This window comes from Pelodiscus sinensis, chromosome 3 (assembly GCF_052426305.1).
Source record: "Pelodiscus sinensis isolate ZL-2025 chromosome 3, ASM5242630v1, whole genome shotgun sequence".
NCBI classification, from domain to species: Eukaryota; Metazoa; Chordata; order Testudines; family Trionychidae; genus Pelodiscus; species Pelodiscus sinensis.
In genome coordinates this window covers 103,966,920-103,990,765 of record NC_143054.1, presented here as the reverse complement: position 1 = coordinate 103,990,765, position 23,846 = coordinate 103,966,920, and the positions used below count along the sequence as shown (strand labels likewise).

The 23,846-nt window shown below is 43.8% G+C and overlaps 1 protein-coding gene and 1 long non-coding RNA gene across 2 annotated transcripts in view; one reads left to right on the top strand and one right to left on the bottom strand.

Annotated features, from left to right (window-relative positions):
- The window catches only part of LTV1 (LTV1 ribosome biogenesis factor), a 19,043-nt gene extending 18,220 nt beyond the window's left edge, over positions 1-823 (bottom strand). Inside the window, exon 1 of the mRNA XM_006139328.3 lies at positions 469-823. Coding sequence (XP_006139390.2) covers positions 469-471 — 3 coding nt within the window. The 5' untranslated portion in view covers positions 472-823. The remainder of the gene's footprint in view (positions 1-468) is intronic.
- Positions 817-23,846, top strand: LOC149524689 (uncharacterized). The gene is made up of 3 exons (XR_012902696.2): positions 817-956; positions 1,756-1,937; positions 23,716-23,846. It is a non-coding gene; the product is annotated as an uncharacterized LOC149524689 (long non-coding RNA).

Genomic DNA, 23,846 nt, shown 5'->3' with positions numbered 1-23,846 from the left:
ACAAGTAGTCAGGAAACAGAATGCAATTGAAAGATCCCCAATGACTTTTCTTTCATTATTTGTAGGCCTTCATGATGGTTTCTGTGGGCTCTGGGGTGGCTATAACGGCCTGTGCAACATATCCCTCTCTGCCCTGCGTCCACCTTGCTACTTGCACTGGGAGTTGCTCAGGGCAGAGCCTGTCTGCTATGCTACTCTGTGTTTGTACCGTCCCTCCCACAGGCCACCCCGGTGCTGATGTCCCCCAGGCGCTCCCTCGTATACGACCACTACAGATACTCGTCCTGCTCAGCAGCTGCTCCCAATTCCGAGCAGAGGCCACCCCCCGCCCTAGTAGCATCAGAGCATGAAGTGGTCCCCACCCGTCAGTAGGATCCAGAGTTAACGCCGGCTGAGCTGACGTGCACAGCGCCGTGGCCGGAGACGGGCTCAGCGCGTCGCCCCCTCCCCCCCGCGGCCGTTACTCACCATGGCTCGGAAGCGGGTGCAGCGGCGCGCGCTCTACACAGTACCAGGGGGCCGCGCGCGCCTCGGGACCCTCCGAAGCCGGCTCACGCCCACGTGGCCCGTCCAGGAACAGAACGGGGCGCTTCACTGTAGCTCAGCGGGCGCCGCCATTTTGGGATAAACCAAGTACTGTCCGAAAGAGGTTAGAGGCGACTCCACGCAAACACAGCGACAGTTAATGAGACTCAAGTCTGCGGCACAGCCTAAAGCGGCCAGCGAGGGGGAAAATATCTCTCGCAGCAGGCAGGTTAAAAAGACAGAGGCGCTAACGCGACCCCCAGCATTGCGCGCAGCGGCGAAGAGAACGCCCCTGGGCTGGAAAGACTGGAGGAGTCCAAAGGGGCCAGCGAGCATGCGCACTGTGTGAGCCACGGCTGCGAAAGGAGGGAGCTGCACGCAGGGCTGAGGGGCGGGGCACGTTGCTCACAGAGGCGGGAGCACTTTCTTAGGTAAGTGCCAAGGCTGATGAGCGTTTGCTGACGCTGCCTTTTTTTTTTTTTCTCCTGCGGCGCATGCGTAGAGCGGCGCTCTGCACGCAGTGGTCCCGCCCGCAGCCGCTGTGTTTGGCTGCGCGCGAAGCGCAGAGGCGGCGGGGGTTGTTGTGTGGGTGGCTGCGTGTAGCGTGACGTCATGCGTGTCTCTTTCTCGCCTCTGGCTGGCTTGGGGGAGGGGAAAACGCTGCGGGTGTGACGTCACTGGGTTGCGGCACATCAGAAAAGGGCAGACAAACAGGGAGAAGTTTTTAAAGTGCTGCATAGGCCTGTCTGGTGTTAAAGGATCCTGATATCATAGAAGTCACAGAAACCTGGTGGAGTGAGGACAATCAATGGGACACAATCATACTGGGGGACACAATATTTCGGAAGGACAGAACAGGTCGTGCGGGTGGGGGAGTGACACTATATGTGAAAGAAAATTAAGACTCAAATGAAGTAAAAATCTTAAATGAATCAACATGTTCCATGGAATCATTATCAGTAGTAATTCCCTGCTCTAATAAGAATACAACAGTAGGGATCTATTATTGACCACCTGACCAGGACAGTAATAGTGACTATGAAATGCTAAGAGAGATTAGCGAGGCTATCAAAATAAAGAACTCAATAATAGTGGGGGATTTCAACTATCCCCATATGAACTCCAATCAGCTGAAGAAGTGGGCTATGCCGATAAAAGCTTATGATACCATCTACATGTTTCGTTAGTCTATAAAGTGCTACCAGACCTTTTTTTTTTTTTTGGTAACAGACTATCTCGGCTACCCCCTGAAGCATATTGACTGTGTACATGTCACCTCAGTACGAGAAGTAAAAGCAAAATTTCTTGATACCTTAAACGACTGCTTCTTGGAGCAGCTGATACAGGAACCCACAAGGGGAGAGGCAATTCTCGATTTAGTCCTGAGTAGTGCGCAAGATCTGGTCCAACAGGTAACTATAACAGGATCTCTTGGAAATAGTGACCATAATATAATAACATTTAACATTCCTGTGGTGGGAAGAACACCTCAGCAGCCCAACACTATGGCATTTAATTTAAAAAAGGGGAACTATGCAAAAATGAGGAGGTTAGTTAAACAGAAATTAAAAGGTACAGTTACTAAAGTAAAATCCCTGCAAGCTGCATGGACACTTTTCAAAGACACCATAATAGAGGCCAAACTTAAATGTATACCCCAAATTAAAAAAAACATAGTAGAAGAACTAAAAAAGAGCCACCATGGCTTAACAACCATGTAAAAGAAGCAGTGAGAGATAAAAAGATATTTGTTAAAAAGTGGAAGTCAAATCCTAGTGAGGTAAATAGAAAGGAGCATAAACACTGCCAAATTAAGTGTAAAAATGTAATAAGAAAAGCCAAAAAGGAGTTTGAAGAACAGCTAGCCAAAAACTCAAAAGGTAGTAACAAAAAGTTTTTTAAGTACATCAGAAGCAGGAAGCCTGCTAAACAACCAGTGGGGCTCCTGGACGATCGAGATACAAAAGGAGCACTTAAAGACAATAAAGGCATTGCGGAGAAACTAAATGAATTCTTTACTTCAGTCTTCATGGCTGAGGATGTTAGGGAGATTCCCAAATCTGACCCATCCTTTGTAGGCGACAAATCTGAGGATTTGTCACAGATTGAAGTGTCCTTAGAGGAGGTTTTGCAATTAATTGATAAACTTAACAGTAATAAGTCACCGGGACTAGATGGTATTCACCCAAGAGTTCTGAAAGAACTCAAATGTGAAATTGCGGAACTATTAACTATGGTTTGTAACCTATCCTTTAAATCAGCTTCTGTACCCAGTGACTGGAAGATAGCTAATGTAATGCCTATATTTAGAAAGGGCTCTAGAAGTGATCCCGGCAATTACAGACCGGTAAGTCTAACGTCAGTACCGGGCAAATTAGTTGAAACAATAGTAAAGAATAAAATTGTCAGACACATAGAAGAAATAAGTTGTTGGGCAAAAATCAGCATGGTTTGTGTAAAGGGAAATCATGTCTAACTAATCTATTAGAGGTCTTTGAAGGGGTCAACAAACGTGGACAAGGGGGATCCAATAGATATAGTGTACAGCTGGTCCCCAAGTTACGAACGGGTTACAGACCAAACACTTGGCTGTAACTCGAAATGTTCGTAATTCGGACCCCATTGAGTTACATTGCGACCGCGCTGTTCATAAGCGCAGGTTGCGTTCGTAACTCGGGGATCGCTTTTACGACTGCGTAATGGGAGGTTTGGTCATAAATGTAAATGGTCGTAGATCGACCGTTCGTAGCTTGGGGATCGGCTGTACTTAGATTTCCAGAAAGCCTTTGACAAGGTCCCTCACCAAAGGCTCTTATGTAAATTAAGTTGTCATGGGGTAAGAGGGAAGATCCTTTCATGGACTGAGAGGTTAAAAGACAGGAAACAAAGGGTAGGAATAAATGGTACATTTTCAGAATGGAGAGGGGTAACTAGTGGTGTTTCCCAAGGGTCAGTCCTAGAACCAATCCTATTAAACTTATTCATAGATGATCTGGAGAAAAGGGTAAACAGTGAGGTGGCAAAGTTTGCAGATGACACTAAACTGCTCAAGGTAGTTAAGACCAAAGCAGACTGTGAAGAACTTCAAAAAGATCTCACCAAACCAAGTGACTGGGCAACAAAATGGCAAATGAAATTTAATGTGGATAAATGTAAAGTAATGCCGCATTGGAAAAAATAACTTCAACTGTACATATAACATGAGGGGGGCTAATTTAGCTACAACTAATCAGGAAAGAGATCTTGGAGTCATCGTGGACAGTTCTCTGAAGATGTCCATGCAGTGTGTAACAGCAGTCAAAAAAACAAATAGGAAGTTAGGAATTATTAAAAAAGGGATAGAGAATAAGACGGAGAATATCTTATTGCACTTATATAAATCCATGCTACTTCCCTATCTTGAATACTGCGTACAGATGTAGTCTTCTCATCTCAAAAAAGATATACTGGCATTAGAAAAGTTTCAGAGAAGGGCAAATAAAATGATTAGGGGTTTGGAACGGGTCCCATATGAGGAGAGATTAAAGAGACTGGGACTTTTCAGCTTGGAAAAGAGGAGACTAAGGGGGGGATATGATAGAGGTATATAAAATCATGAGGGTGTGGAGAAAGTGAATAAGGAAAAGTTATTTACTTGTTCTCATAATATAAGAACTAGGGGCCACGAAATGAAACTAATGGGCAGCAGGTTTAAAACAAATAAAAGGAAGTTCTTCTTCACACAGCGCATAGTCAATCTGTGGAACTCCTTGCCTGAGGAGGTTGTGAAAGCTATAACAGGGTTTAAAAGAGAACTAAATAAATTCATGGAGGTTAAGTCCATAAATGGCTATTAGCTAGTACATGGTGTCCTTAGCCTCTGTTTGTCAGAGGGGGGAGATGGATGGCAGGAGAGAGATCACTTGATCATTACCTGTTCGATTCCTCCCTCTGGGAGACCTGGCATTGGCCACTGTTCGCAGACAGGGTACTGGGTTGGATGGACCTTTGGTCTGACCCAGTATGGCTGTTCTTATGAGTTGCCCCACTGTGCCAAGCCCGCTGTAGGCGCGGGGGCTGCTTTAGGGACTGGCTGGTTTGAGCCTTATTGAGCAGTGTGTGAAAGTGCCACCCAACGGTCACTGCCCGCCCAACGCCCCTTTTCCTCCCATTCATGCAGCTGCCCTGACTTGTGTCCCGGCCCATTCCTTACATCGGGGTTGGGCGTGATGCTGCCCTGGGGCTGGATCCAGCGCGCAGCCTGCATCTGACTGCTTTGTACTTAGAGCCTGCTGCCTATGCCACCGAACTTCCAGATAGTGGCTCAGGTAGCCAGATACTATTGAAATGGCTCAGGGCTCCCAGTTGCAATGATACCCAAGCAAGGGCTGTAGCCACGAGCCCTTTAAATAGCTGCAGCAACTCTGGGTGGCTGCCAGGCAACATGGTAGCGGTGGAGCCTGGAGCTGTGAGCCATTTTCTGTGTTTTTAAATAAAAGCCTCCGGCCACAGACAACTGTGGAAGAGGCTAGTCCCCAGCCCCACCCCTGTCCTGGTGGAGTGAGGACAATAAATGGGGCACAGTCATACCAGGATACAAAATATATTGGAAGGGAAGAACAGGTTGTGCTGGGTGGGGGGGAGTGGCACTAAAGGCGAAAAAAATGTAGAAATCAAATGAAGTAAAAAAATTAAATGAACCAAAATGTTCCATATAATCGCTATGGATAGAAATTCCATACTTTAATAATAAGAATACAGGCTGTCCTTGCTATAAGTCCAAGATAAGTTCCAAAACACTAGGCTTTATACCTAAACAACTTAAAGTGGGACTGACTTCCATTTGTGCAAACTGTTTTTTTTGTTTTGTTTTTTTGTTTTTTTTTATTTAAAAGCAGGGAATGAGAGGACTCATAATGCATCAGTTACTTTAGTTCAGAGTGGATGCATACTGGGGTGACTTATAGCAGGTGACCCTGTATGGCAGTACGGATATATTATTGACCACGTAACCAGGATAGTGACAGTGACTATGAAATGCTAAGGGAGATTGGAGAGGCTATGAAAATAAAAAAACTCAGTAGTAGTGAGGGATTTCAACTCTCCCCATATTAACTGTGTTCACGTCACCTCAGGATGGGATGCAGAGATAAAATTTCTTGATACCTTAAATGGCTGCTTCTTAGAGCAGCTGATTCCGGAACCCACAAGGGAAGAGGCACTTCTTGATTTAGTCCTAAGTGGAGTGTAGGATTTACTCCAAGAGGTAACTATAACTGGACTGGTTGGAAATAGTGACCATAATGTAATACAATTTAACATCCCTGTGGTGGGAAAATCTCAGCAGACTAACACTGTGGCATTTAATTTCAGAAAGGGGAGCTGCATAAAAATGAGGAGGTTAGTTAAGCAGAAATTAAAAGGTATAGTGACAAAAGTAATATTCCTGCAAGCTGCATGGAAACTTTTCAAAGACACCACAACAGAGACCCAACTTAAATGCATACCCCAAATTAAAAAACATAACAAGGAGAACGAAAAAAGTGCCACTGTGGCTTAACAACCAAGTAAAAGAAGCAGTGAGAGATAAGAAAGCATAGTTTAAAAAGTGGAAGTTAAATCCTAGTAAGGAAAATATAAAGGAGCATCATAAACTCTGTCAAAGTAAGTGAAAAAATATCATGAGAAAAGCAAAAAAGGAGTTTGAAGAACAGCTAGCCAAAAAACTCAAAAAGTAATAGCAAAAGTTTTTTAAGTACATCAGAAGCAGGTTGCCTGCTAAACAACCACTGGGGCCACTGGAAAATTGAGATGTTAAAGAAGCACTCAGAGACGATATGGTCATTGCAAAGAAACAAAATGAATTCTTTGCTAAGGTCTTCACAGCTGAGAATGTTAGGGAGATTCCCAAATCTGTGTCATTTTTTTTAGGTGACAAATCTGAGGAATTGTCCCAGCTTGAGGTGTCATTATCTGGGGGTTTTGGAACAATTGATAATCTTAACAGTAACAAGTCACTGGGACCAGATGGCATTCACCCAGGAGTTCTGAGAGAACTTAAATGTAAAATTGCAGAACTATTAACTGTGGTTTGTAACCTATCCTTTAAATCAGCTTCTGTACCTAATAACTGGAAGTTAGCTAATGTGATGTCAATATTTTAAAAGGGGTCTAGAGGTGTTCCTGGCAATTACAGAGCAGTAAATCATAATTTGTTGCATAAAAATCAACACGGTTTCTGTAAAGGGAAATCATGCCTTACTAATGCATGAACTTACCAGAGTTCTTTCAGGCGGTCAACAAACGTGGACAAGGGGGATCCAGTAGATACAGTGTACTTAGATTTCCAGAAAGCCTTTGAGGAGGTCCCTCACCCTTTACTTCCCTTTACTTAAGTAAAGTAAGTTGTCATGGGATAAGAGGAATGGTCCTCTCATGGATTGATATGACAGGAAACAAAGGGTAGGAATAAATGGTAAATTTTCAGAATGGAGATAGTTGACTAATGGTGTCCCCCAAGCATCCATACTGGGTCCAATGTTATTCAACCTATTTATAAATGATCTGGAAAAAGGGGTAAACAGTGAGATTTAAAATCTGAAGATTATACTAAACTGCTCAAGATAGTTAAGATCAAAGCAGACTGTGAAGAGCGTCACTGAGCTCTTCAAAACTTCAAACACAGCTTCAAAAACTAAGTGATTGGGCAACAAAATGGCAAATGAAATTTAATGTTGATAAATGTAAAGGAATACATATTGGAAAAAATAATCCCAACTATACATATAAAATGATGGGGACTAATTTAGTTATAACTACTCAAGAGAGAGATATTGACATCACTGTGGATAGTTCTCTGAAAACATCCACTCACTGTGCAGCAGTCGTCAAAAAAGCAAACAGAATGTTAGTAATCATTAACAAGGGATGGAGAATAAGCCCAAGAACATCTTATTGCCTCTATATAAATCCATGCTACACTCACATCTTGAATAATGTGTACAGGTGTTGTTGCCTCATCTTAAAAAAGATATATTGGCATTGGAAAAGGTTCAGAAAAGGGCAAGAAAAATGATTAGGGGTTTGGAAGGGGTCCCATATGAAGAGAGATAAAAAAAAGACTGGGACTTTTCACTTCAGAAAAGAGCAGACTAAGGGGGAATATGATAAAAGGTCTATAAAATCATTACTGGTGTGGAAAAAGTCAGTGAGGCATAAGAATTAGGGGTCACCAAATGAAATTAGCAGGTAGCAGGTTTAAAACAAAAGGAAGTTTTTCTTCACACAGTGCACAGTCAACCTGTGGAATTCCTTGCCAGAGGATGTTGTGAAGACCAGGAGTTTAACAGGGTTCAGAAAAGAACTAGATAAATTCACGGAGGTTAGGTCCATCCATGGCTCTTAGCCAGGATGAGTAGGAATGGTGTCCCTAGCCTCTGTTTGTCAGATGCTGGAAATGGATGACAGGAGAGGAGTCACTTGATGATTACCTGTTCTGTTCACTCCCCTTGGGGCATCTGGCATTGGTCACTGTTGGAAGACAGAATACTGGGCGACATGGATCTTTGGTCTGACCTAGTATGGCCGTTCTTATGTTTTGCCCTAGGACCCAACCTTCTACCACAGGTCCTGCCCCTCCATGACTACCTACCAAAATTCATTAAGTAGCCCCCCCCCCCCCCTGCAAAAATTATTGCCCACTCCTACCCTAGATTGTGTTGTGCTCCCAGATACTAGGTGGGGCTTGCCTAGAGTTTGGCTCTGAGATGGGGAGAATAGGGCCAACATTCACCACCACTAGCAAGTGGCAAGTGGGAGGAGGCAATGGTAGCACTGAGGCAGGCTGTGCCCCAGCTTGAAAGGGAGCACCAAGAAAATTGTGCTTCTGAAGCAGTTAGGGTGACCATAATTTTCCAAAGGAGCCTAAGCTCTCCTTGCCTCCTGTCTGTTCAGGGCTGACTTAAGGTCCCCCTTCCTACTGGCTCCTGGGGCCAAATCCTGCCACCACCCCTCCGCCCCCCACTGCCTGCTCTCTACTCTCATCCCACTTCGGTCCCCATGGTCCTTGCATGTGGTGCTGGTCTGAGCACCTTTGCAGCCCACTAATATGTGGGGCTGGTCCTCAAGTCCCTCCTCCCCCAGTGGGAAGAGTGAGTAATGGAGGGAAGGGGTGGTGGAGTGAGTGGAGATAGAAGAGACAGGGAAGGGGATGAGGCAAGGTGTTTGGATTCTACAGTCAGGAAATTAGTTCGAGTTCCCCTGCTGCATGCCCTTGCACAGGGCTGCCTAGACCCTGGTAGGCTGGCTAGCCGGAACTGATATCCATAGCCCTACATCCTGTGCAGGTCTGCGGTTGCCATTTCCCTCTCCCGTGCATGTTCCTGCTAGGAGTTCTAGCCACTATTTTGGCAAAACTGTGCATTTTTTGTTCTTGCTATTGTCCACTTTTGTCAAAAAAGGACAGTCCTGGCCAAAATAGGTCATGTGATCACAATAAGCACAATTCTTGCTGAGCACCATCTCAGGTTCAGGAAAGGGTCAATCCCTCTCCTAACCTATGTTGTTTTTATTACCAGTATTCCTGACTACTAAATATCTCTGAATATGATTTAAATGGGCATGGGCATAGAATTTTTTTAACCTTTCATGTATCTAGAGAGAATAAAAAAAAGCTTTAGTTGTTGCAAATGAAGAAATGACAGTTAAGATACCATTCTTAGGTTTGAATAAATGTTCACATATCTGCTACTTTGTATATGTACTTGAGAATTATTAATACCAGTTGAATTATCTTTTGGTGGTATTTCAGTATTTTTCAGTAGGTGTCACCAGAACTTCATATTTTCTCTATTTTCTCTCTATTGATACTTTCTTTTAGTCTGAAAACTCTACCATGAGTTAGTATGTTATGTGCTCTCTTCACTAGGAGATTAACTGTGTCAGTGTTATGGAAACGGATTAGCTTATCTGATTTGGTAATGTGATTTGGCAGGTATTGATTTTATAATAGATACTGTATTACTGTTATTTATTGAGAGGCGACTATAATTGGTACTGTATAGATCATGGAGGAGATACAGGATTCAAAGATTCAACAGGGCTACTTGTGTGAGTAATGACTCTTGCTAAAATAAGGATTTTTCAGGGCTATACATAACAGGTGCAAGTGCAATCCACCTCACTTTTGCTCTTTCCCAGCCTCACTACTGCAATATGGCCAATCTTAAAGGTTCAAAAAATCATGATTGATTTCACCCACCAAATCATTGTCTAGATCAGGGGTGGGCAATAATTTTTGCCTGGGGGCCACTTCAAAAATGTTTGAAGTAGCCCTGGTCACCCTGAAAGGGGCTGGGCCTAAACAGGAAGGGGTGGAGGAGCCTGTTTGCCCCCCCTTCCCACTAGGCACCCATGCCTTGGAAAAGGCTTGGCACACTCCCCCACCCCCAGGCCAATGAAGGCCTGGGGGTGGGGGCGTGCGGGAAGCCTTCTCCTGCCCTGCAAGGAACACGTGGCACTTTAAAATGCCATGGGCTTCTTGCAGGGCTGGGGCAAGGTGAAGAAAGCTTCACGCAGCTCCCCTGTCCCTAGACCCTGATTGGCCTGGGGGTGGAGGAGCATGTGAAGCCTCCTCCGCTCTCCCTTCCGCCCTGCGAGCAGTGTGCCGGGCTTCAAAGCGCCACATGCTCCTGGCAGTGTGGGAGAAGGCATCACATGCTCCCCCACCCTCAGACCAATTAAGGCCTGGGAGCAGGGGAGTGTGCAATGCCTTCTCCGCTCTGCCCCTGCCCTGCGAGCTTTGAAGTGCACCGGATCCAGCCCGCAGAGGCCCTTTTGCCCACCCTGGGTCTAGATGGTAGAGTGCTGCTTTAGATGTTAGGAGAACAGGTTTCTAATCCCTGCTTTTCTTTGATCTTGAGTTGCATTTGGCACTTAATGTCTCTCTGTGCCTCCATTTCTTCTTGTTGCTTTGTCTGGTGTTATGGTGTAAGATCTTTGGGGGCAGGAACTATCTCTTACTACAGCCCATGGATCAGATCTGGCCCTTGACTCAGCAGGAGTCTTGGGCAGACTCCCTTCCTGAGGTACCTGCTGGGCTGCTGGTTACGAGCTGCCTAGGTATGTGTCTCCTGGCCAAAGCTTGCTGCTGACACCCCAGCCCCATCTCCCCCCGCACTCTTTCCTCATTGCACGAGGAGTAACAGTTAATTCGAGGGAAGGATTTTGGATTGGACTACCGCGTCTACACGCTGCAAGTTAATTCAGGCTACAGGCATTTTAAAATGGCGACCGGCCGCGAATATGCTAATGAAGTGTGGGATATTTAAATCCTGCACTTCATTAGTAACTTCGGTATGTTTCATTTACCTCCCTAGTTCAAACTAGGGGCAAGTGTAGACATACCCTAGGTGAATTTGTCATCCAAATAAATTAGCAGATATGTTTTGAAATAATGAAAAAGGAATAATACTTAGATTGCACTGGTGTTTGGGCTGTCTTCTATTTGTTAAACTTTAGGGGAATTCATCTGCCTCCACTGGTGCATGGGCATATTAGATTCAAAATTCAATTTTACATATACACAACATGCATGTACAAAAATGCAGGCCTCCCTTTTACCTGCTGGGTCACAGGCAGGGCCAGCCCACAATATTTTGGCACCTGAGGCAGGGAGCTCAAATGACTCCACCATGCCTTCTCGCTTGGGCCAAAACTTTGAAAGGTCCCAATTCTGCCTTCTTCCTGTTCTACTCCTCTCATGGTACTGCAGAAAGAATACATCTGCCCAAACAGCAGACACAATTTTCTACCCTCTGGGTCTTAGTGGCGCCCTCTACCCCCACAGTCTGGCACCTGAGGCGGCCACCTCAGTTTGCCTCGTGGTAAGGCCAGCCTGGTCACAGGCTCCACTTAACACTGCTTGACATCTACAATGTGGGAGACATAATTCCTTCTCCAGACTCTTCTCCCAGCCCCAGCATATGAACCTTTCAATTTTCAATATCTTAAAGAGTTGAGCTTCAGCAAAGCAACCTTAACTCCTGCATCTCTTGCTCCTTAAACTGCATCCCTTCCCTAACAGGCTCCTTCTCCTTACCAAATCTTCAGGGAGGAACAGCAGGCCCATATTCTATAAGGTGTCACCAGATGGTATATCCTACATGCTCTGGAGCAGCAGGACCTCTCCTGCTGCAATTTGAGATGATTTAAGGTACCTCACTGTCACCCCATCCTTTATGTAATCCCTGACCATAATATACCATCTCCCTGCATGTTTCCAATCTCTGTTAAATCAATCCCCACTATAAATTCACTCTTCCCCCACTATGTTCAATTTCTTCTGCACCCAAATTAATTATCTCCCCTTAATAAAACTTACCATTCATAACTGCCAGACAACTCAGTTCCTAGGCAGCCAGACAGGACGATCCCTCTGAATAGCTCATGATACCATCTACATATTTTGTTAGTTTGTAAAGTGCTAATAGACTATTTGTTGTTTTTTAAGTTTTTCCTCTAAATAGTTTTTCTACTGTTTGCACAATAACCCAACTGAGCTACAACCTGTTGAAGTTTAAGTATTGATATTTATATTCAAATCACCTCAAGTTCCCCCAGAGTTGCACACAACCCCCACTTCATTTCCTAGGCTGCTCCTACAGCTCTGGCTCCTCAGAACTGACACGAGAATGTTAGAAGAATTAGCAAATATGGCCTTGCTGCTTGTGTTCTTTCTGCATAACCTAGAAGTGCTACTTGCCCCCCCCCCGTTCTAAAATCTGATTTGTCAATTTTATGTGTTCACTTTTTTTTTGATTGTATCACTTTGGTATGTATGCTCATACCAATTTTCTTCCACAAATTGATCTGAGGAAGTGGGTCTGGACCACGAAAGCTCATCACCTAATAAACCATCTTGTTAGTCTTTAAAGTGCTGCATAGTCCTGTCTTTTGTTTCAGCTAGACCAGACTAACAGGGCTTCATCTCTATCACTCCTTTAGAGGCATGCTACCTACATTTGCTATAACTGTTGCTTCTCTTTGGAGCCTCCCTTCATAATGTGCACATGGAGGGATTTTTCACAAAGTGGAAACTGCACAGCAAAGTATCCTATACAGGCAGTCCCCGAGTTATGCGGATCCGACTTACGTCGGATCTGCAGTTACGAACGGGGTTTGCTCCGCGTCTCGCTGGTCTGCTGGAGACCAGCAGACTAGGGAGACAGGGAGCAAAACCTCGGAGGACGCCGGCAGCGGGACAGCCGTGGCGCGTCTGGGCTGCCCGCTGCCCGCGTGCTCCGCGCCCCAGCTGCTGTACCACAGGCGTCCGGAGCAAAGCTGCAGAGCACAGGGGCAGCGGGACAGCCCAGACGCGCCGCGGCTGTCCTGCTGCCCGCGTGCTCCGCGGCTTTGCTTCCCGTCTCCCTGGTCTGCTGGCTTTGCTCCGGACGCCTGTGGTACAGCAGCTGGGGCGCTGCCGGTTGGTCCTGTAGCACCGCTCTGGGCGCTACTGGACCAACCCGGCAGCACCCCAGCTGTTCTGCCCCAGGTGTCCTGATTCAGCCACTGCTGGTCAGTTTCAGCAGCGGCTGAATCAGGACGCCTGGGACAGAGCAGCTTAGGTGCTGCTGGGTTGGTCCAGTAGCGCCGAGGAGCAGCGCTACTGGAGCAACCCAGCAGCACCCAAGCTGCTCTGCCCCAGGCGTCCCCAAGTCAGCCGCTGCTGAAACTGACCAGCTGACTACAGGAAGCCCGAGGCAGAGTTGCTCTGCCCCGGGCTTCCTGGAATCAGCCGCTGATCAGTTTCAGCAGCAGCTGACTTGGGGACGCCTGGGGTTCTTAAGTTGAATCTGTATGTAAGAACTGGCGTCCAGATTCAGCCTGTTGAAACTGATCAGCGGCTGATTCCAAGAAGCCAGGGGCAGAGCAACTCTGCCTCGGGCTTCCTGTAGTCAGCCGCTGGTCAGTTTCAGCAGTGGCTGAATCTGGATGCCAGTTCCGACTTACATACAGATTCAACTTAAGAACAAACCTACAGTCCTTATCTTGTACGTAACCCGGGGACTGCCTGTGATATTGTACAATTAGGCAGGACACATTTTTGCTTCTTAAATAATAGGACTGGATTAAGGTCTTCATAGGTCCTAGGCACTCTCATAATTGTAGGCCTTTATATATTTATATATAATCTAATTTAAAAGCAAAATGCCCTATTGCCTATATGTCTAATATCACCCATTTTAATTTTCACTCTTGAAAGTGGCACACCATGGGTGCAGAGTATCCTGAAGTAGTTATCCTGCATCTTCACAGCAAACCCACCATTTTGGGCTTGCTATTCTGATGTCGCTGTAAACCTCATTCTATGAAGAGTAAGGGATGTTATGGAATAGTGGTTTATTTTGAAATTTGACGTTGATGAAATAAGCTATTTTGAAATAGCATCAAAATAAAATATGCAAATTGCATAGCTCAAATTGTGTATCTTATTTCGAGTTACGGTGAGGTGTAGACGCAACCTCAGGTGAGCAATTCATGGTACTTCATTCTAAAATAAGAAAGTGTTACCAAAGACAAAGAAAGGCACATTTACATGCAAGGTGAACAGAGCCATCTTGAACAAGAACTTTAACTGATTAAGTTACATTTTTGTTTTAAAAGTATATTTTATTTTGTTGCTTCAGGGGGTAGCCGAGTTAATCTGTTACAGGAAAAAAACAGCAAGCAAATGGTCTGGTAGCACTTTATAGACTAACAAAACATGTAGACGGTATCATGAGCTTTCGTGGGCACAGCCCACTTTTTTAGATGACCGGAGTTATGATTAGAGGATAAGGAAACTTGAAATAAATAGGAGAAGGGAAGGGGGAGGGGGAAGAAAGATGTATCAGAAAGTAGAATGGTATCCTTCCTGCCTTATCCATCCACTCAATTTGATCTTTATCTACTCAGGTTTAGCTACCCTTTCTCCTGATACTTTATGCATAGAGGTAGGGGGGTGGGCGACACAACATCTTTCTTTCCCTCCCTCCCTTCCCTGCTCCTATTTATTTTGAGTTTCCTTATCCTCTCATCATAACTCTGGTCATCTGAAGAAGTGGGCTGTGCCCACGAAAGCTCATGATACCATCTACATGTTTTGTTAGTCTATAGAGTGCTACCAGACCATTTGCTTGCTGTTTATTTTTGTTGGTTTTGTAACCATTTTTATCTCAATTTTTTCTACTTGATATCATTTAAACCTATGTCCTATGGTTAAAAAACTTGTTTTACTTTTACCATAAGACAACTCAGTGCTTTGACTGAAGTGGAGCATTTGTCAATCCCAGTTATGTTAATAAGCTGCAGTGTACTGCTACTTTTGAGGAGTAGTAAATTGAACTTCTTCAGGTGTTCAGCAAAAGGGCCGGATACTACAGGGCAGACGGTTTTAAATTCGGGACTACGGGATGTTGGGGTCACCCTGCAAAAAGTAACTAGGCCAGTGTTATCCAATTTTATTTGGCCACAGAACCCTTTTAAAAAAAAAAACTGCTGGGGGAAACTAGTTAACCAAAAAAAAAAAAAAAAAAGCGGCCCCATGAAAAATGTGGCCCCGGGCAACCGCCCAGCTCACTTGCCCCTAAGACCAGGTCTGGGGAAGGAGAGTGATAAGGTTCTCACGGATCCCTTACTTTCGCTTCACGGAACCTCAGGATTCCACAGAGCACTATTTGAGAAACACCGAACTAGGCAATGGAAGACTGCATGCTTGTCTGCCAGTTGTTGATGTCAGGGCTGTGAGCCACAGCCAGCAGAGCATTTCAGAAATCCAGAGTTTCAGGGCAGGAAGTGACATCACCCCTTTTGGGGGTAGATTGAACCCCAAAGCATTACAGTGGATAACCCAAAGCATTGCATACACAGTGAGGATGCTTAGAATAATCAGGTATAATATTGCCCCTGTATGCTATTTTTGACTCAGTTATGAATTTTTTTTAAGGCCCTAAGCTTTTCATAGGCCCTAAACATTTTTGTAGGCCCTAGGCACTGTGCCTGTTGTGCTTAATGGAAAATCTGGCCCTGAATAACAGTATAAACACAAAATAAATATAAGTACTGCAAGTTTTATGGTGTTACATTTAGTCCCACTGATTTTGGGGGGGTGAAAGAATATCTAGACCTGCCACCATCACTGTGTGTCTCTCCCCCTTTTTTTTTCCTTCACCAGTTGCTGTCTGAATTCAGTACAAGGTGTTTAAAGAAGAAAATAGCATTGCCACTGATGTGGCATTATCCCCTTCATTGCCTTCTTCCAACCACAATTTTGGGGTACAATTTTTCTTCTCCTTAGTAGTGCATAAAGTTCAATATTAAAAGCAGACTTGTTGTGCAGGGTTTCCTGACTATAACAGTGAGTTGTAAAATAACATTTTGGGGTACTTCATAATTTTGTGTAATTTTTAATTCACGAAATTATTTTTAAAACCTAAACTTCAAATGCATACATAACATTAAACAAACTTCAACTCCATAACAACTAGGAGGAGGGTATTTCCTCCATTGTATGACTTTTTATAGGTTAAAAAAAAGTACTGTTAATATAATAAGACACATCAAGAATACTAACCCATTTTCTGATTTCAGTTCAATTCAGGTAGATTCAGAGAAACTCCTAACTTTATTGTAGTGTATTCTGGTGAGAATATGGTTGCTAAGCATAGATTTATCACATGCATTATTAAGAAACAGCTTAACTGCCCTGAGACAAATCCATTTAAGGAAATTGTTTTGATCGGTATTTATTTTGCTAACTCTTGCTCTTAAGCATAGAGTTCTTTTTCTTGCAGTCGTCTAGGCTACATCTACACTACAAGGTTTTTGCAGAACAAATGGCAGAGCGTCCACACCTCAAGAGCATTTTTGTGCAAAAAGAATACAGTAAGTTGAAAGGACGGAGGGCTTTTGCCAGTAGAGTTATTCCTCTCCTCACGAGGAATAACTCCCTTTTTGTGTTACAGCTCTTGTGCAAAAAGGCATGTGTGGACGCTCCGCAGGGGTTTCTTGGGCAAAAAGGGCCTATCAGAAAAAGCACAGGTGCACTGATGGCCATTCTGTGAATGGCCGTGTTACCGGGTCCCCAGAGGTCACCCCAAGTTCGGGTGTCTGTTACCGGGTCCCCAGAGGTCACCCCAAGTTCGGGTGCCCCACTCGTCTCGTGACTGACCGCCTGACCACGGCCTGTGGCTGAAATCGCTGGCGGCCCGGGCTCTACTGGGCCTGAGGGGGCCGGGAAGGGGGCTCGGGCCCTCCCACACTCCAAGCCCTGACCCAGGGCCCTAAGACAGGGACGTTGGTCCCTAGACAGTGGAGGGGGTCGAGTTCCCCAAACCCTCCACTCGCGGGGTCCGCGGCCCCGCCCTGGGTCTCTTCTTCCCGGCTTAGTCCCCGGGGATTCCCCAGCTGGAGAATAGGCTTACCCTCAGTCCCTTCCACTGCCGAGGGTCCGTGTGCCTGGGATCTCTTGCGCTCCCGTCGTCTGGCAGGGGCCTGGCCTCCTTGCCACTCCTGGCGTCCTCCCTCCGGCTGGGGCTTTCGCCCTTTTGATCTCCCCGCCCTGCCGCCTGGGCGGGTCTTCCCCCGGCATCTGCGGCCCCGCCCTCCTGGGCGTCCCACTCGTCGCTCCCCAGGACGTCATCCGGCCGCGCCGGAGCGTCCTTGCAGCTGCTGGCCGTTCCTCCTTCTGCCCTGTCTTCCAGATCCCCCGCAGCCAGACCTCCCCTGTCCGCCCACCTCCCAGGCGGGCTGCTCTCTGTCCCAGGTCCCGGCTCATTGCGGGGGAGCGCGGACACGGCGCCTGCCCCGTCACAGGCCATCAGAGCTTTCTTACGCAAAAGCGTCCATGTAGTGTGGACGCTCTCTTGTGCAAAAGTACATCGCTTTTGTGATGCGCTTTTGAGGTGTAGACGTGCTTTTGTGCAAGAAGTTTTTGCAGAAGACCTCTCCCGCAAAAAGTTTCTTGCGCAAAAACCCTGCAGGGTAGACAAAGCCGTAATGAATGCTGTTTCTTATGAAATGTCAAAAGAATGGCAGGCATACTGTGGTCTTCCATGAGCTTTTACTCAGTTCAGATAAACATTGCCAAGTTAAATACCTGGGGCTTGATTCTGCTGGTATTGATGTAGATCAAGAGTTACTTCACTGAAGTCAGTGGAGGGAGTCAAATGGATATAAAATTAGTGAAATGGAGACTGGAAACAGACCTCTCAATTTAGCTGAGTATCTAAATAGTATTAATTCAGGGTGACTGAGCACTGCTCTTAATGGGCAGGTCTATCTACAGAGGAGTTGTCATATCAGAGATGTGCAAGGAGCCTCCAAAAATGGAAGTCAGCAAACTAATTTCACGCATGATGTGTAGGAAAATGAAATCCTCATCTGCAATAGAGTAATTTTTAAGACAACTATCAGAAGTAAACTTTCTACAAAATAAGGCCTATCAGAAACGTGCTCTATTGCACTTGCATATTTACTTACTAGAAATTCAAGAAGAAAATGTTGAAACGTGTGTTTGTGTTTTCTGAACAGTTTTATTGAGGTAATTTTTCATTTATATATATTTTTATATATAATTAAGAGCTAAACAGTTTTCTAAGGCACTTGAAATGTGCACAGCAAGTATCCTACAATATTGTACAACTAGGCAGAACACATTTTTGCTTGTTAAATAACAGCATAAACACAAAGGAAAGATAGGTACTGTATAAAAAAGATAATACATACTCTTTTCAGATGACAGTAGTGGAAAATACATATTGCAGAATAGATCAAAGAAACTGTGCTATTAATTAATGTGCAGTTCCAGTTATTTACATTCATGGATATCAATACAGTAATTCCTCATTTAACACTATAGATGTGTTTCTGAAAATGTTTGTGATAAGTGAAAATGTGCTATGCGGGGTCAATTTTCCCATTAAAAATAATGGAGGGAGGGTGCATTTCAGGTGGTGGCAAAGTCAATTTTTTGTTGGTGCTGGGTCGTCAACAATAGATATCTAGCAACACAAGTCGCTCCAGTTTGTTAAAACAAAGATAAATACGTGATTGAGCGGAGGAGCGCTGTGACCATGTGTATTTATCCGCTCAGACGTATTACCACTGTTTTCACCAACTTATCCCTCCACGTGAAGTAGTCCGCCACTTGATTATTTTCATGTTATTTCAGGGACGGTCATGTTATTCGAAAAACGTTCCCTAAAAAAAAATCGTGCTATTGCAAAAACGTGTTAAGTGGGCACGTGTTAAACGAGTAATTACTGTACACCTGTGTAATATATGAGTATCAAATTAGTCACTGGAAATTATAAACTCATTCATTTGGTCGGGTATTTCCATCAAAGTTGCCAAAGTTAGTCACTCTAACCAAAGTTGCTACAATTCAAAGGGAGGAATTCATGTATTTATTTTACAACCACAATTATATAAAGTACATTCTGTATAAGTTTAAGACATGATTGTTTAATTCACCATTTTTTGTACTTTGTATCTCTCATAGCTGTGCAAAATGAGCGTAAAATGCCACAATTCTGAACTGGTGACATTTTAAATCCACTTAGCCTAGATACCAATAACTATTTAATATGCCAGGCAGTGGAAAATCAACTCTGAAATGTTGTTTGCTTCTTTGAGTTTTAAGTATGGAACTTTGGTGATATTCAGGCAGGATACATTGAGCATAAATGAAAATGTTTTATTTGTGTTTTCAATCTAACTAATAGTAATCAAGTGAAATGTCAACACTCTCCTAATGTCTGTTGATATAAGCATCAACCTTTGTTGACATATAATGAAAATCTTGATTCTGTAAGTGAAATCCTGATCCCAATGAAATCAGTGAGAAACTCTTCAATGGGGCCAAAATTTAACTCTGGGTGACTGGAGGCCCTACCCTGCTTATAGAAAAGCTGATGGCAAAAATCCCACTGGCTTCAATTATAACCTGATCAGGCCCCATGGGAAGTCTATCACTATCTCTAGTTGGATATTGCACATAGAGGCTTTTATTCCTTTCTGTTGTTTTAATGCTTGGCTAACCCGGCAAACCCCTTGCAAGTGTACTTTTAGGTCTGCAACACAGTGATGTATTGATATTGCCAGGCCATGTTAATAGCCAGAGCAATTGTCAAGTGGTACAAAGCTGTTGGCACTTTGATGAACCATGCTGATCCATCACCTTGCGTAGATTTAACATTTTGCTGCAAAGAGAATTCTATTTCTCTTTTAGAAAAAACACCAACAATTCTATTTCAATGGAGATATTAAATTAGCTTTTGCTCTGTCAAAATCCAGACCCACCCAGTATACCAACCTGTTCATCAATACAATGCATTTAAGTTACTGATGTGGTTGTTTGGCTCAAAATATACCAGTTAAAGTAACTGTCCAAAACACATTTCTTTAATTCCAAAATTTATACAAATTTACAAATCAAAATACAACTACACAGAATAGAAAAAGGAAGAGAAGATATATCCAGCATTGTTTTATTCTATTATAACAATGCTTAACCATGGTAAAATTTGACATAATATTGCAAGATGGTGAATCAAAAATTAATGATAGCAAAGTGTCGGCATAGAATATCAATAATTCTTTTGTTCCTAAAAAATACAATATTTAGCTTCTAGATGGAAAAAAATAAAAACCAAACACACAAACAAGCCTACTGGTATAAAAACAACTTTCTTGTGTTGCTACAAGAAGCTTATATGAACTGTATTTCCCTTCAAGTTCAGGAAAAAGCTCTAGGGATTGATATACTATAAAACAGCCTCATTCATAAAATTTAATAAATGGAAATCTGCCATGATATTACACTGAATTATGTTTTTTCAACTGCATCTCTCCTTCTTGATCTACCTCTATACTTTCATTAAATTTGTCAAATGCCTGTTTCTAAGCAGATGAGTTAAACTTAGAATTCAAGGGTATTTGCTTTTTCTTTCTTTTTATTTTATTCTCAGAATACTTCACTAGAAACCTAAAAATGTCTTTCATGACTGATTTCCTAAATACCATTCTTGTCCTTCAGAAGCTAGTTTTTATATCCTGGCAGCAAGTATTGCACTGTGCTTTGTACAATAAAAATACCAATATCAACAACAGTAGAGCTAAATCTGGTGGCTCCTAGTTGTAGGAGGCAAATTTGTTTTTCATCCTGAGAACATCTTACTTTTGATTTACAGCAGCTGCACAGTTTTAACTCCTTGAGATACAATTTAAAAAGGGTGTAAAAACATTAAATAATGCACTTTTGACATGCCAGGATAACCAGTATTGAGGGACACAGCATAAGCCTTTAACCCATGACACCGTATGACAAAAGTACTTTGAAGTAAATAAATGACCAAGGGCTAGATTATGATGTCTGTTTTTAGCAGCATAAAGCTCTAGCTATACTACACAGATACAGTAATGTCAGGGAATCTGATTGCAACTCATTTTGCTGCTAACTTGATTATAAACATGGAGCCTGATCCTATGCCTACCAAAGTGAAGGAAATTCTATTAACTTCAATGGATGCTGGCCTGGAGCTGTGGTGGTTCTAATCTGTATGGGTATGTCTATGCTAGTCACCCTAGTTCGGACTAAATGCCCGGTAGTTTGAACTACCTGCCCGTGGCTACACGCGGCACGGGCTAGGTAGTTCGAACTAAAGCTCCTAATTCAAACTACCGTTACTCCTCATTGCAGATTAGAATAATTGCAGGAGGAGTAATGGTAGTTCGAATTAGGAGCTTTAGGTCGAACTACCTAGCCCGTGCCGCGTGTAGCCGCGGGCAGGTAGTTCGAACTACCGAGCATTTAAAAATGGCGGCGCCCGGGAACATGCAAATGAAGCCCAGGATATTTAAATCCCGGGCTTCACTTACAAGTTCGAATGACTACATTAGCCACCCTAGTCCGAACTAGGGTGGCTAGTGTAGACATACCCTAACAGACTTTACTGTAAATACATTTTTATTCATGATAAATCATCAGTCAGATGAGATCTGTTATCAGGTTAGAGACAACCAAGTCAAAAGTGGGGATGTAAAAATGTATTTAAAAATGTAACCGTGTAACTGTAGCAGGGTTGGCTGGGCCTTGCAAGAGTCCTGGGGGGTCCCGATAAATCTGTGAGCCGGGGCAGAGGCTTCCACAGCCTTGTCCAGAGTGCTGTGGGCTCTTAAATAAGCTTTGTACTGCACAGCCCGCAGCACAGGCTCCCTGGGAGCAGGGCTAGCAAGGGTTGATGGCCCTGCTCCTGGGAGGCTTTGCTGCAGGCTTTGCAGCTGGCTTCCTTGGAGCTGGACTGGCAGCTTCTACCGGCCCCAGTCCAGGGAGTCAGCATGTAACCTGTGGTAGGAGCTGGCCAGGCCCATCACAGACCAGGGCTGCTCTGGTGGGTCCCACAGAGCTGGAGCAGCCCCCTGTCTGGGGCGGGCATGGAGCTGCTCCTGCCCCTACTGGTTAACCAGAACCTTTAAGGGTGAGGCTTACTGGTAAACCTTAATTGGTTAACATTTTATATCCTTAGTTGTAAGCAGTCTCCTTAACGTGGATGTAGCATAAATGTTGACAAGACTTGTATCTGAAGCAACTCCATTGAAGATGGGGCACTGAGAAAAATGAATTCAGAAACAACATCTACCTTTGAATGTTTAGGATTGTTTTAAGTTTGGGTCTCAGCTTTCTTTCAATTTTAAAGAAAAATATTCTTTAGTGTTGATCTGAAAAGATTTATAGCTGCCAATGAGCAAGTTCAATATTTCTTCTGTACTAATGGACATAAGTTTCACCAAAACAGGGCAGGACATGGTCTTAAATTTTTGCACTGCTTTAGGAGTTAGTAGTGTCAACTATAGAATAGCACACATGGAACTTTGAACTTTGGTGTTTCTAGATAAGTGCCTGATCCTTCAAACCCTTACAGCCCTGTAAACCCATTGTATGTCTATGGTAAAAAAGCTCATTGATTTCAATGAGACTATTCATGGCATTAAGCTTTGTCCTTGGAAGTATTGTAGGATCAGCCCTTTACAGACTTAGTCCTCCAATCCCTGTTCAAAATGATTTATAGCTACTGGTATCTTGTCTTCAAACATGTTTAATTTTTAAGTCTGCATATATTTTCCATTAATCATTTAGGATTTTTCACAATTTTTAAAAGCTTCCCAGTTCACCCATGAGGAAATACAAATGTCATTTAACAGGCTAGAATGACGCCTTCAAACATTACGCTCTGTTTTGTACATAAGAGTTTAGAATTTTATTAAAGGATCCATCCTGTGTACCCTGAAGTACAATACAGTGGGATGTCTAGGTGAAAAATAAATACAAGATTGAGACTTGAGTCTATTATTATCCATAATTTTGAAACTGTTATTCCAGTCTAATGAATGTTGTACATATATAGGTTGAACCTCTCTAGTCTAGAACTTTCTGGTCCAGAAACATCCATCATCCAGAATGATTTTAGTTAGCCGGATGTCCACGTTTCATGCGTGTGGCCAAATTTATTGCCAGGGCTCACCGAAACGTGGTGAGCCCCGCTCGCCAGCCATGCTGTCCGGCGATCTGCGCACGCGCAGATCGCCCGAACCTGGGTCTTCCGGGTTGCAATCTACTCGCCACGGGCGAGTAGATTGTATTATTTGTCGAGCCCTGTTTATTGCAGCCCATAAAGTTTGTTTACAGCCACCAGTCCTATCTCTTAGTGTTCTGTGCTGTTATTCAGCTCTAATTTATACCTAATTGTCTTCTAACTGCCCAGTAAGCAGTGGAAGTGTTTGTAATGCTGCTAGATAATTCCGGAAAATTCTCTGATTTAGAACTGGTCAGGTTCCAAGGGTGCCGGACTAGAGAGGTTCAAGCTGTATTTCTGTCCACTTAGATTGCCGAACACAATACAGGTAACAAAGTCATGGTCAAGTGTTCTAAAATATAACTGTATTAATTGTCTATCTGGCTAAAAGTTCAAACTCACATCAGCTAATTGGATTATTTTTGACAGCGGGGTGGGAAAATTATCACCTTATTTCTCCTTCATTTTCTGCCTTACGAACTGCCATGTTGACTCTCCCCAGTCAGTTTTTCCTTCTCTAAGGCTCATGTTACAGTAGTTTTGATTATTTCCTGTTGAGTTGCAAGGGCTTAGATATGTACCGTATTCCTTTTCACTACAGCAATTTGAAAAAAGGCTCTGAAGGAACTAATACAAAGGAACAAGAGACATATCGGCGACTTGAAGCGGTGCAGCTCAGCACGAAAAGGCAAACTTACCTCATCAAGCACTGCAATGTATCACAATTTCATT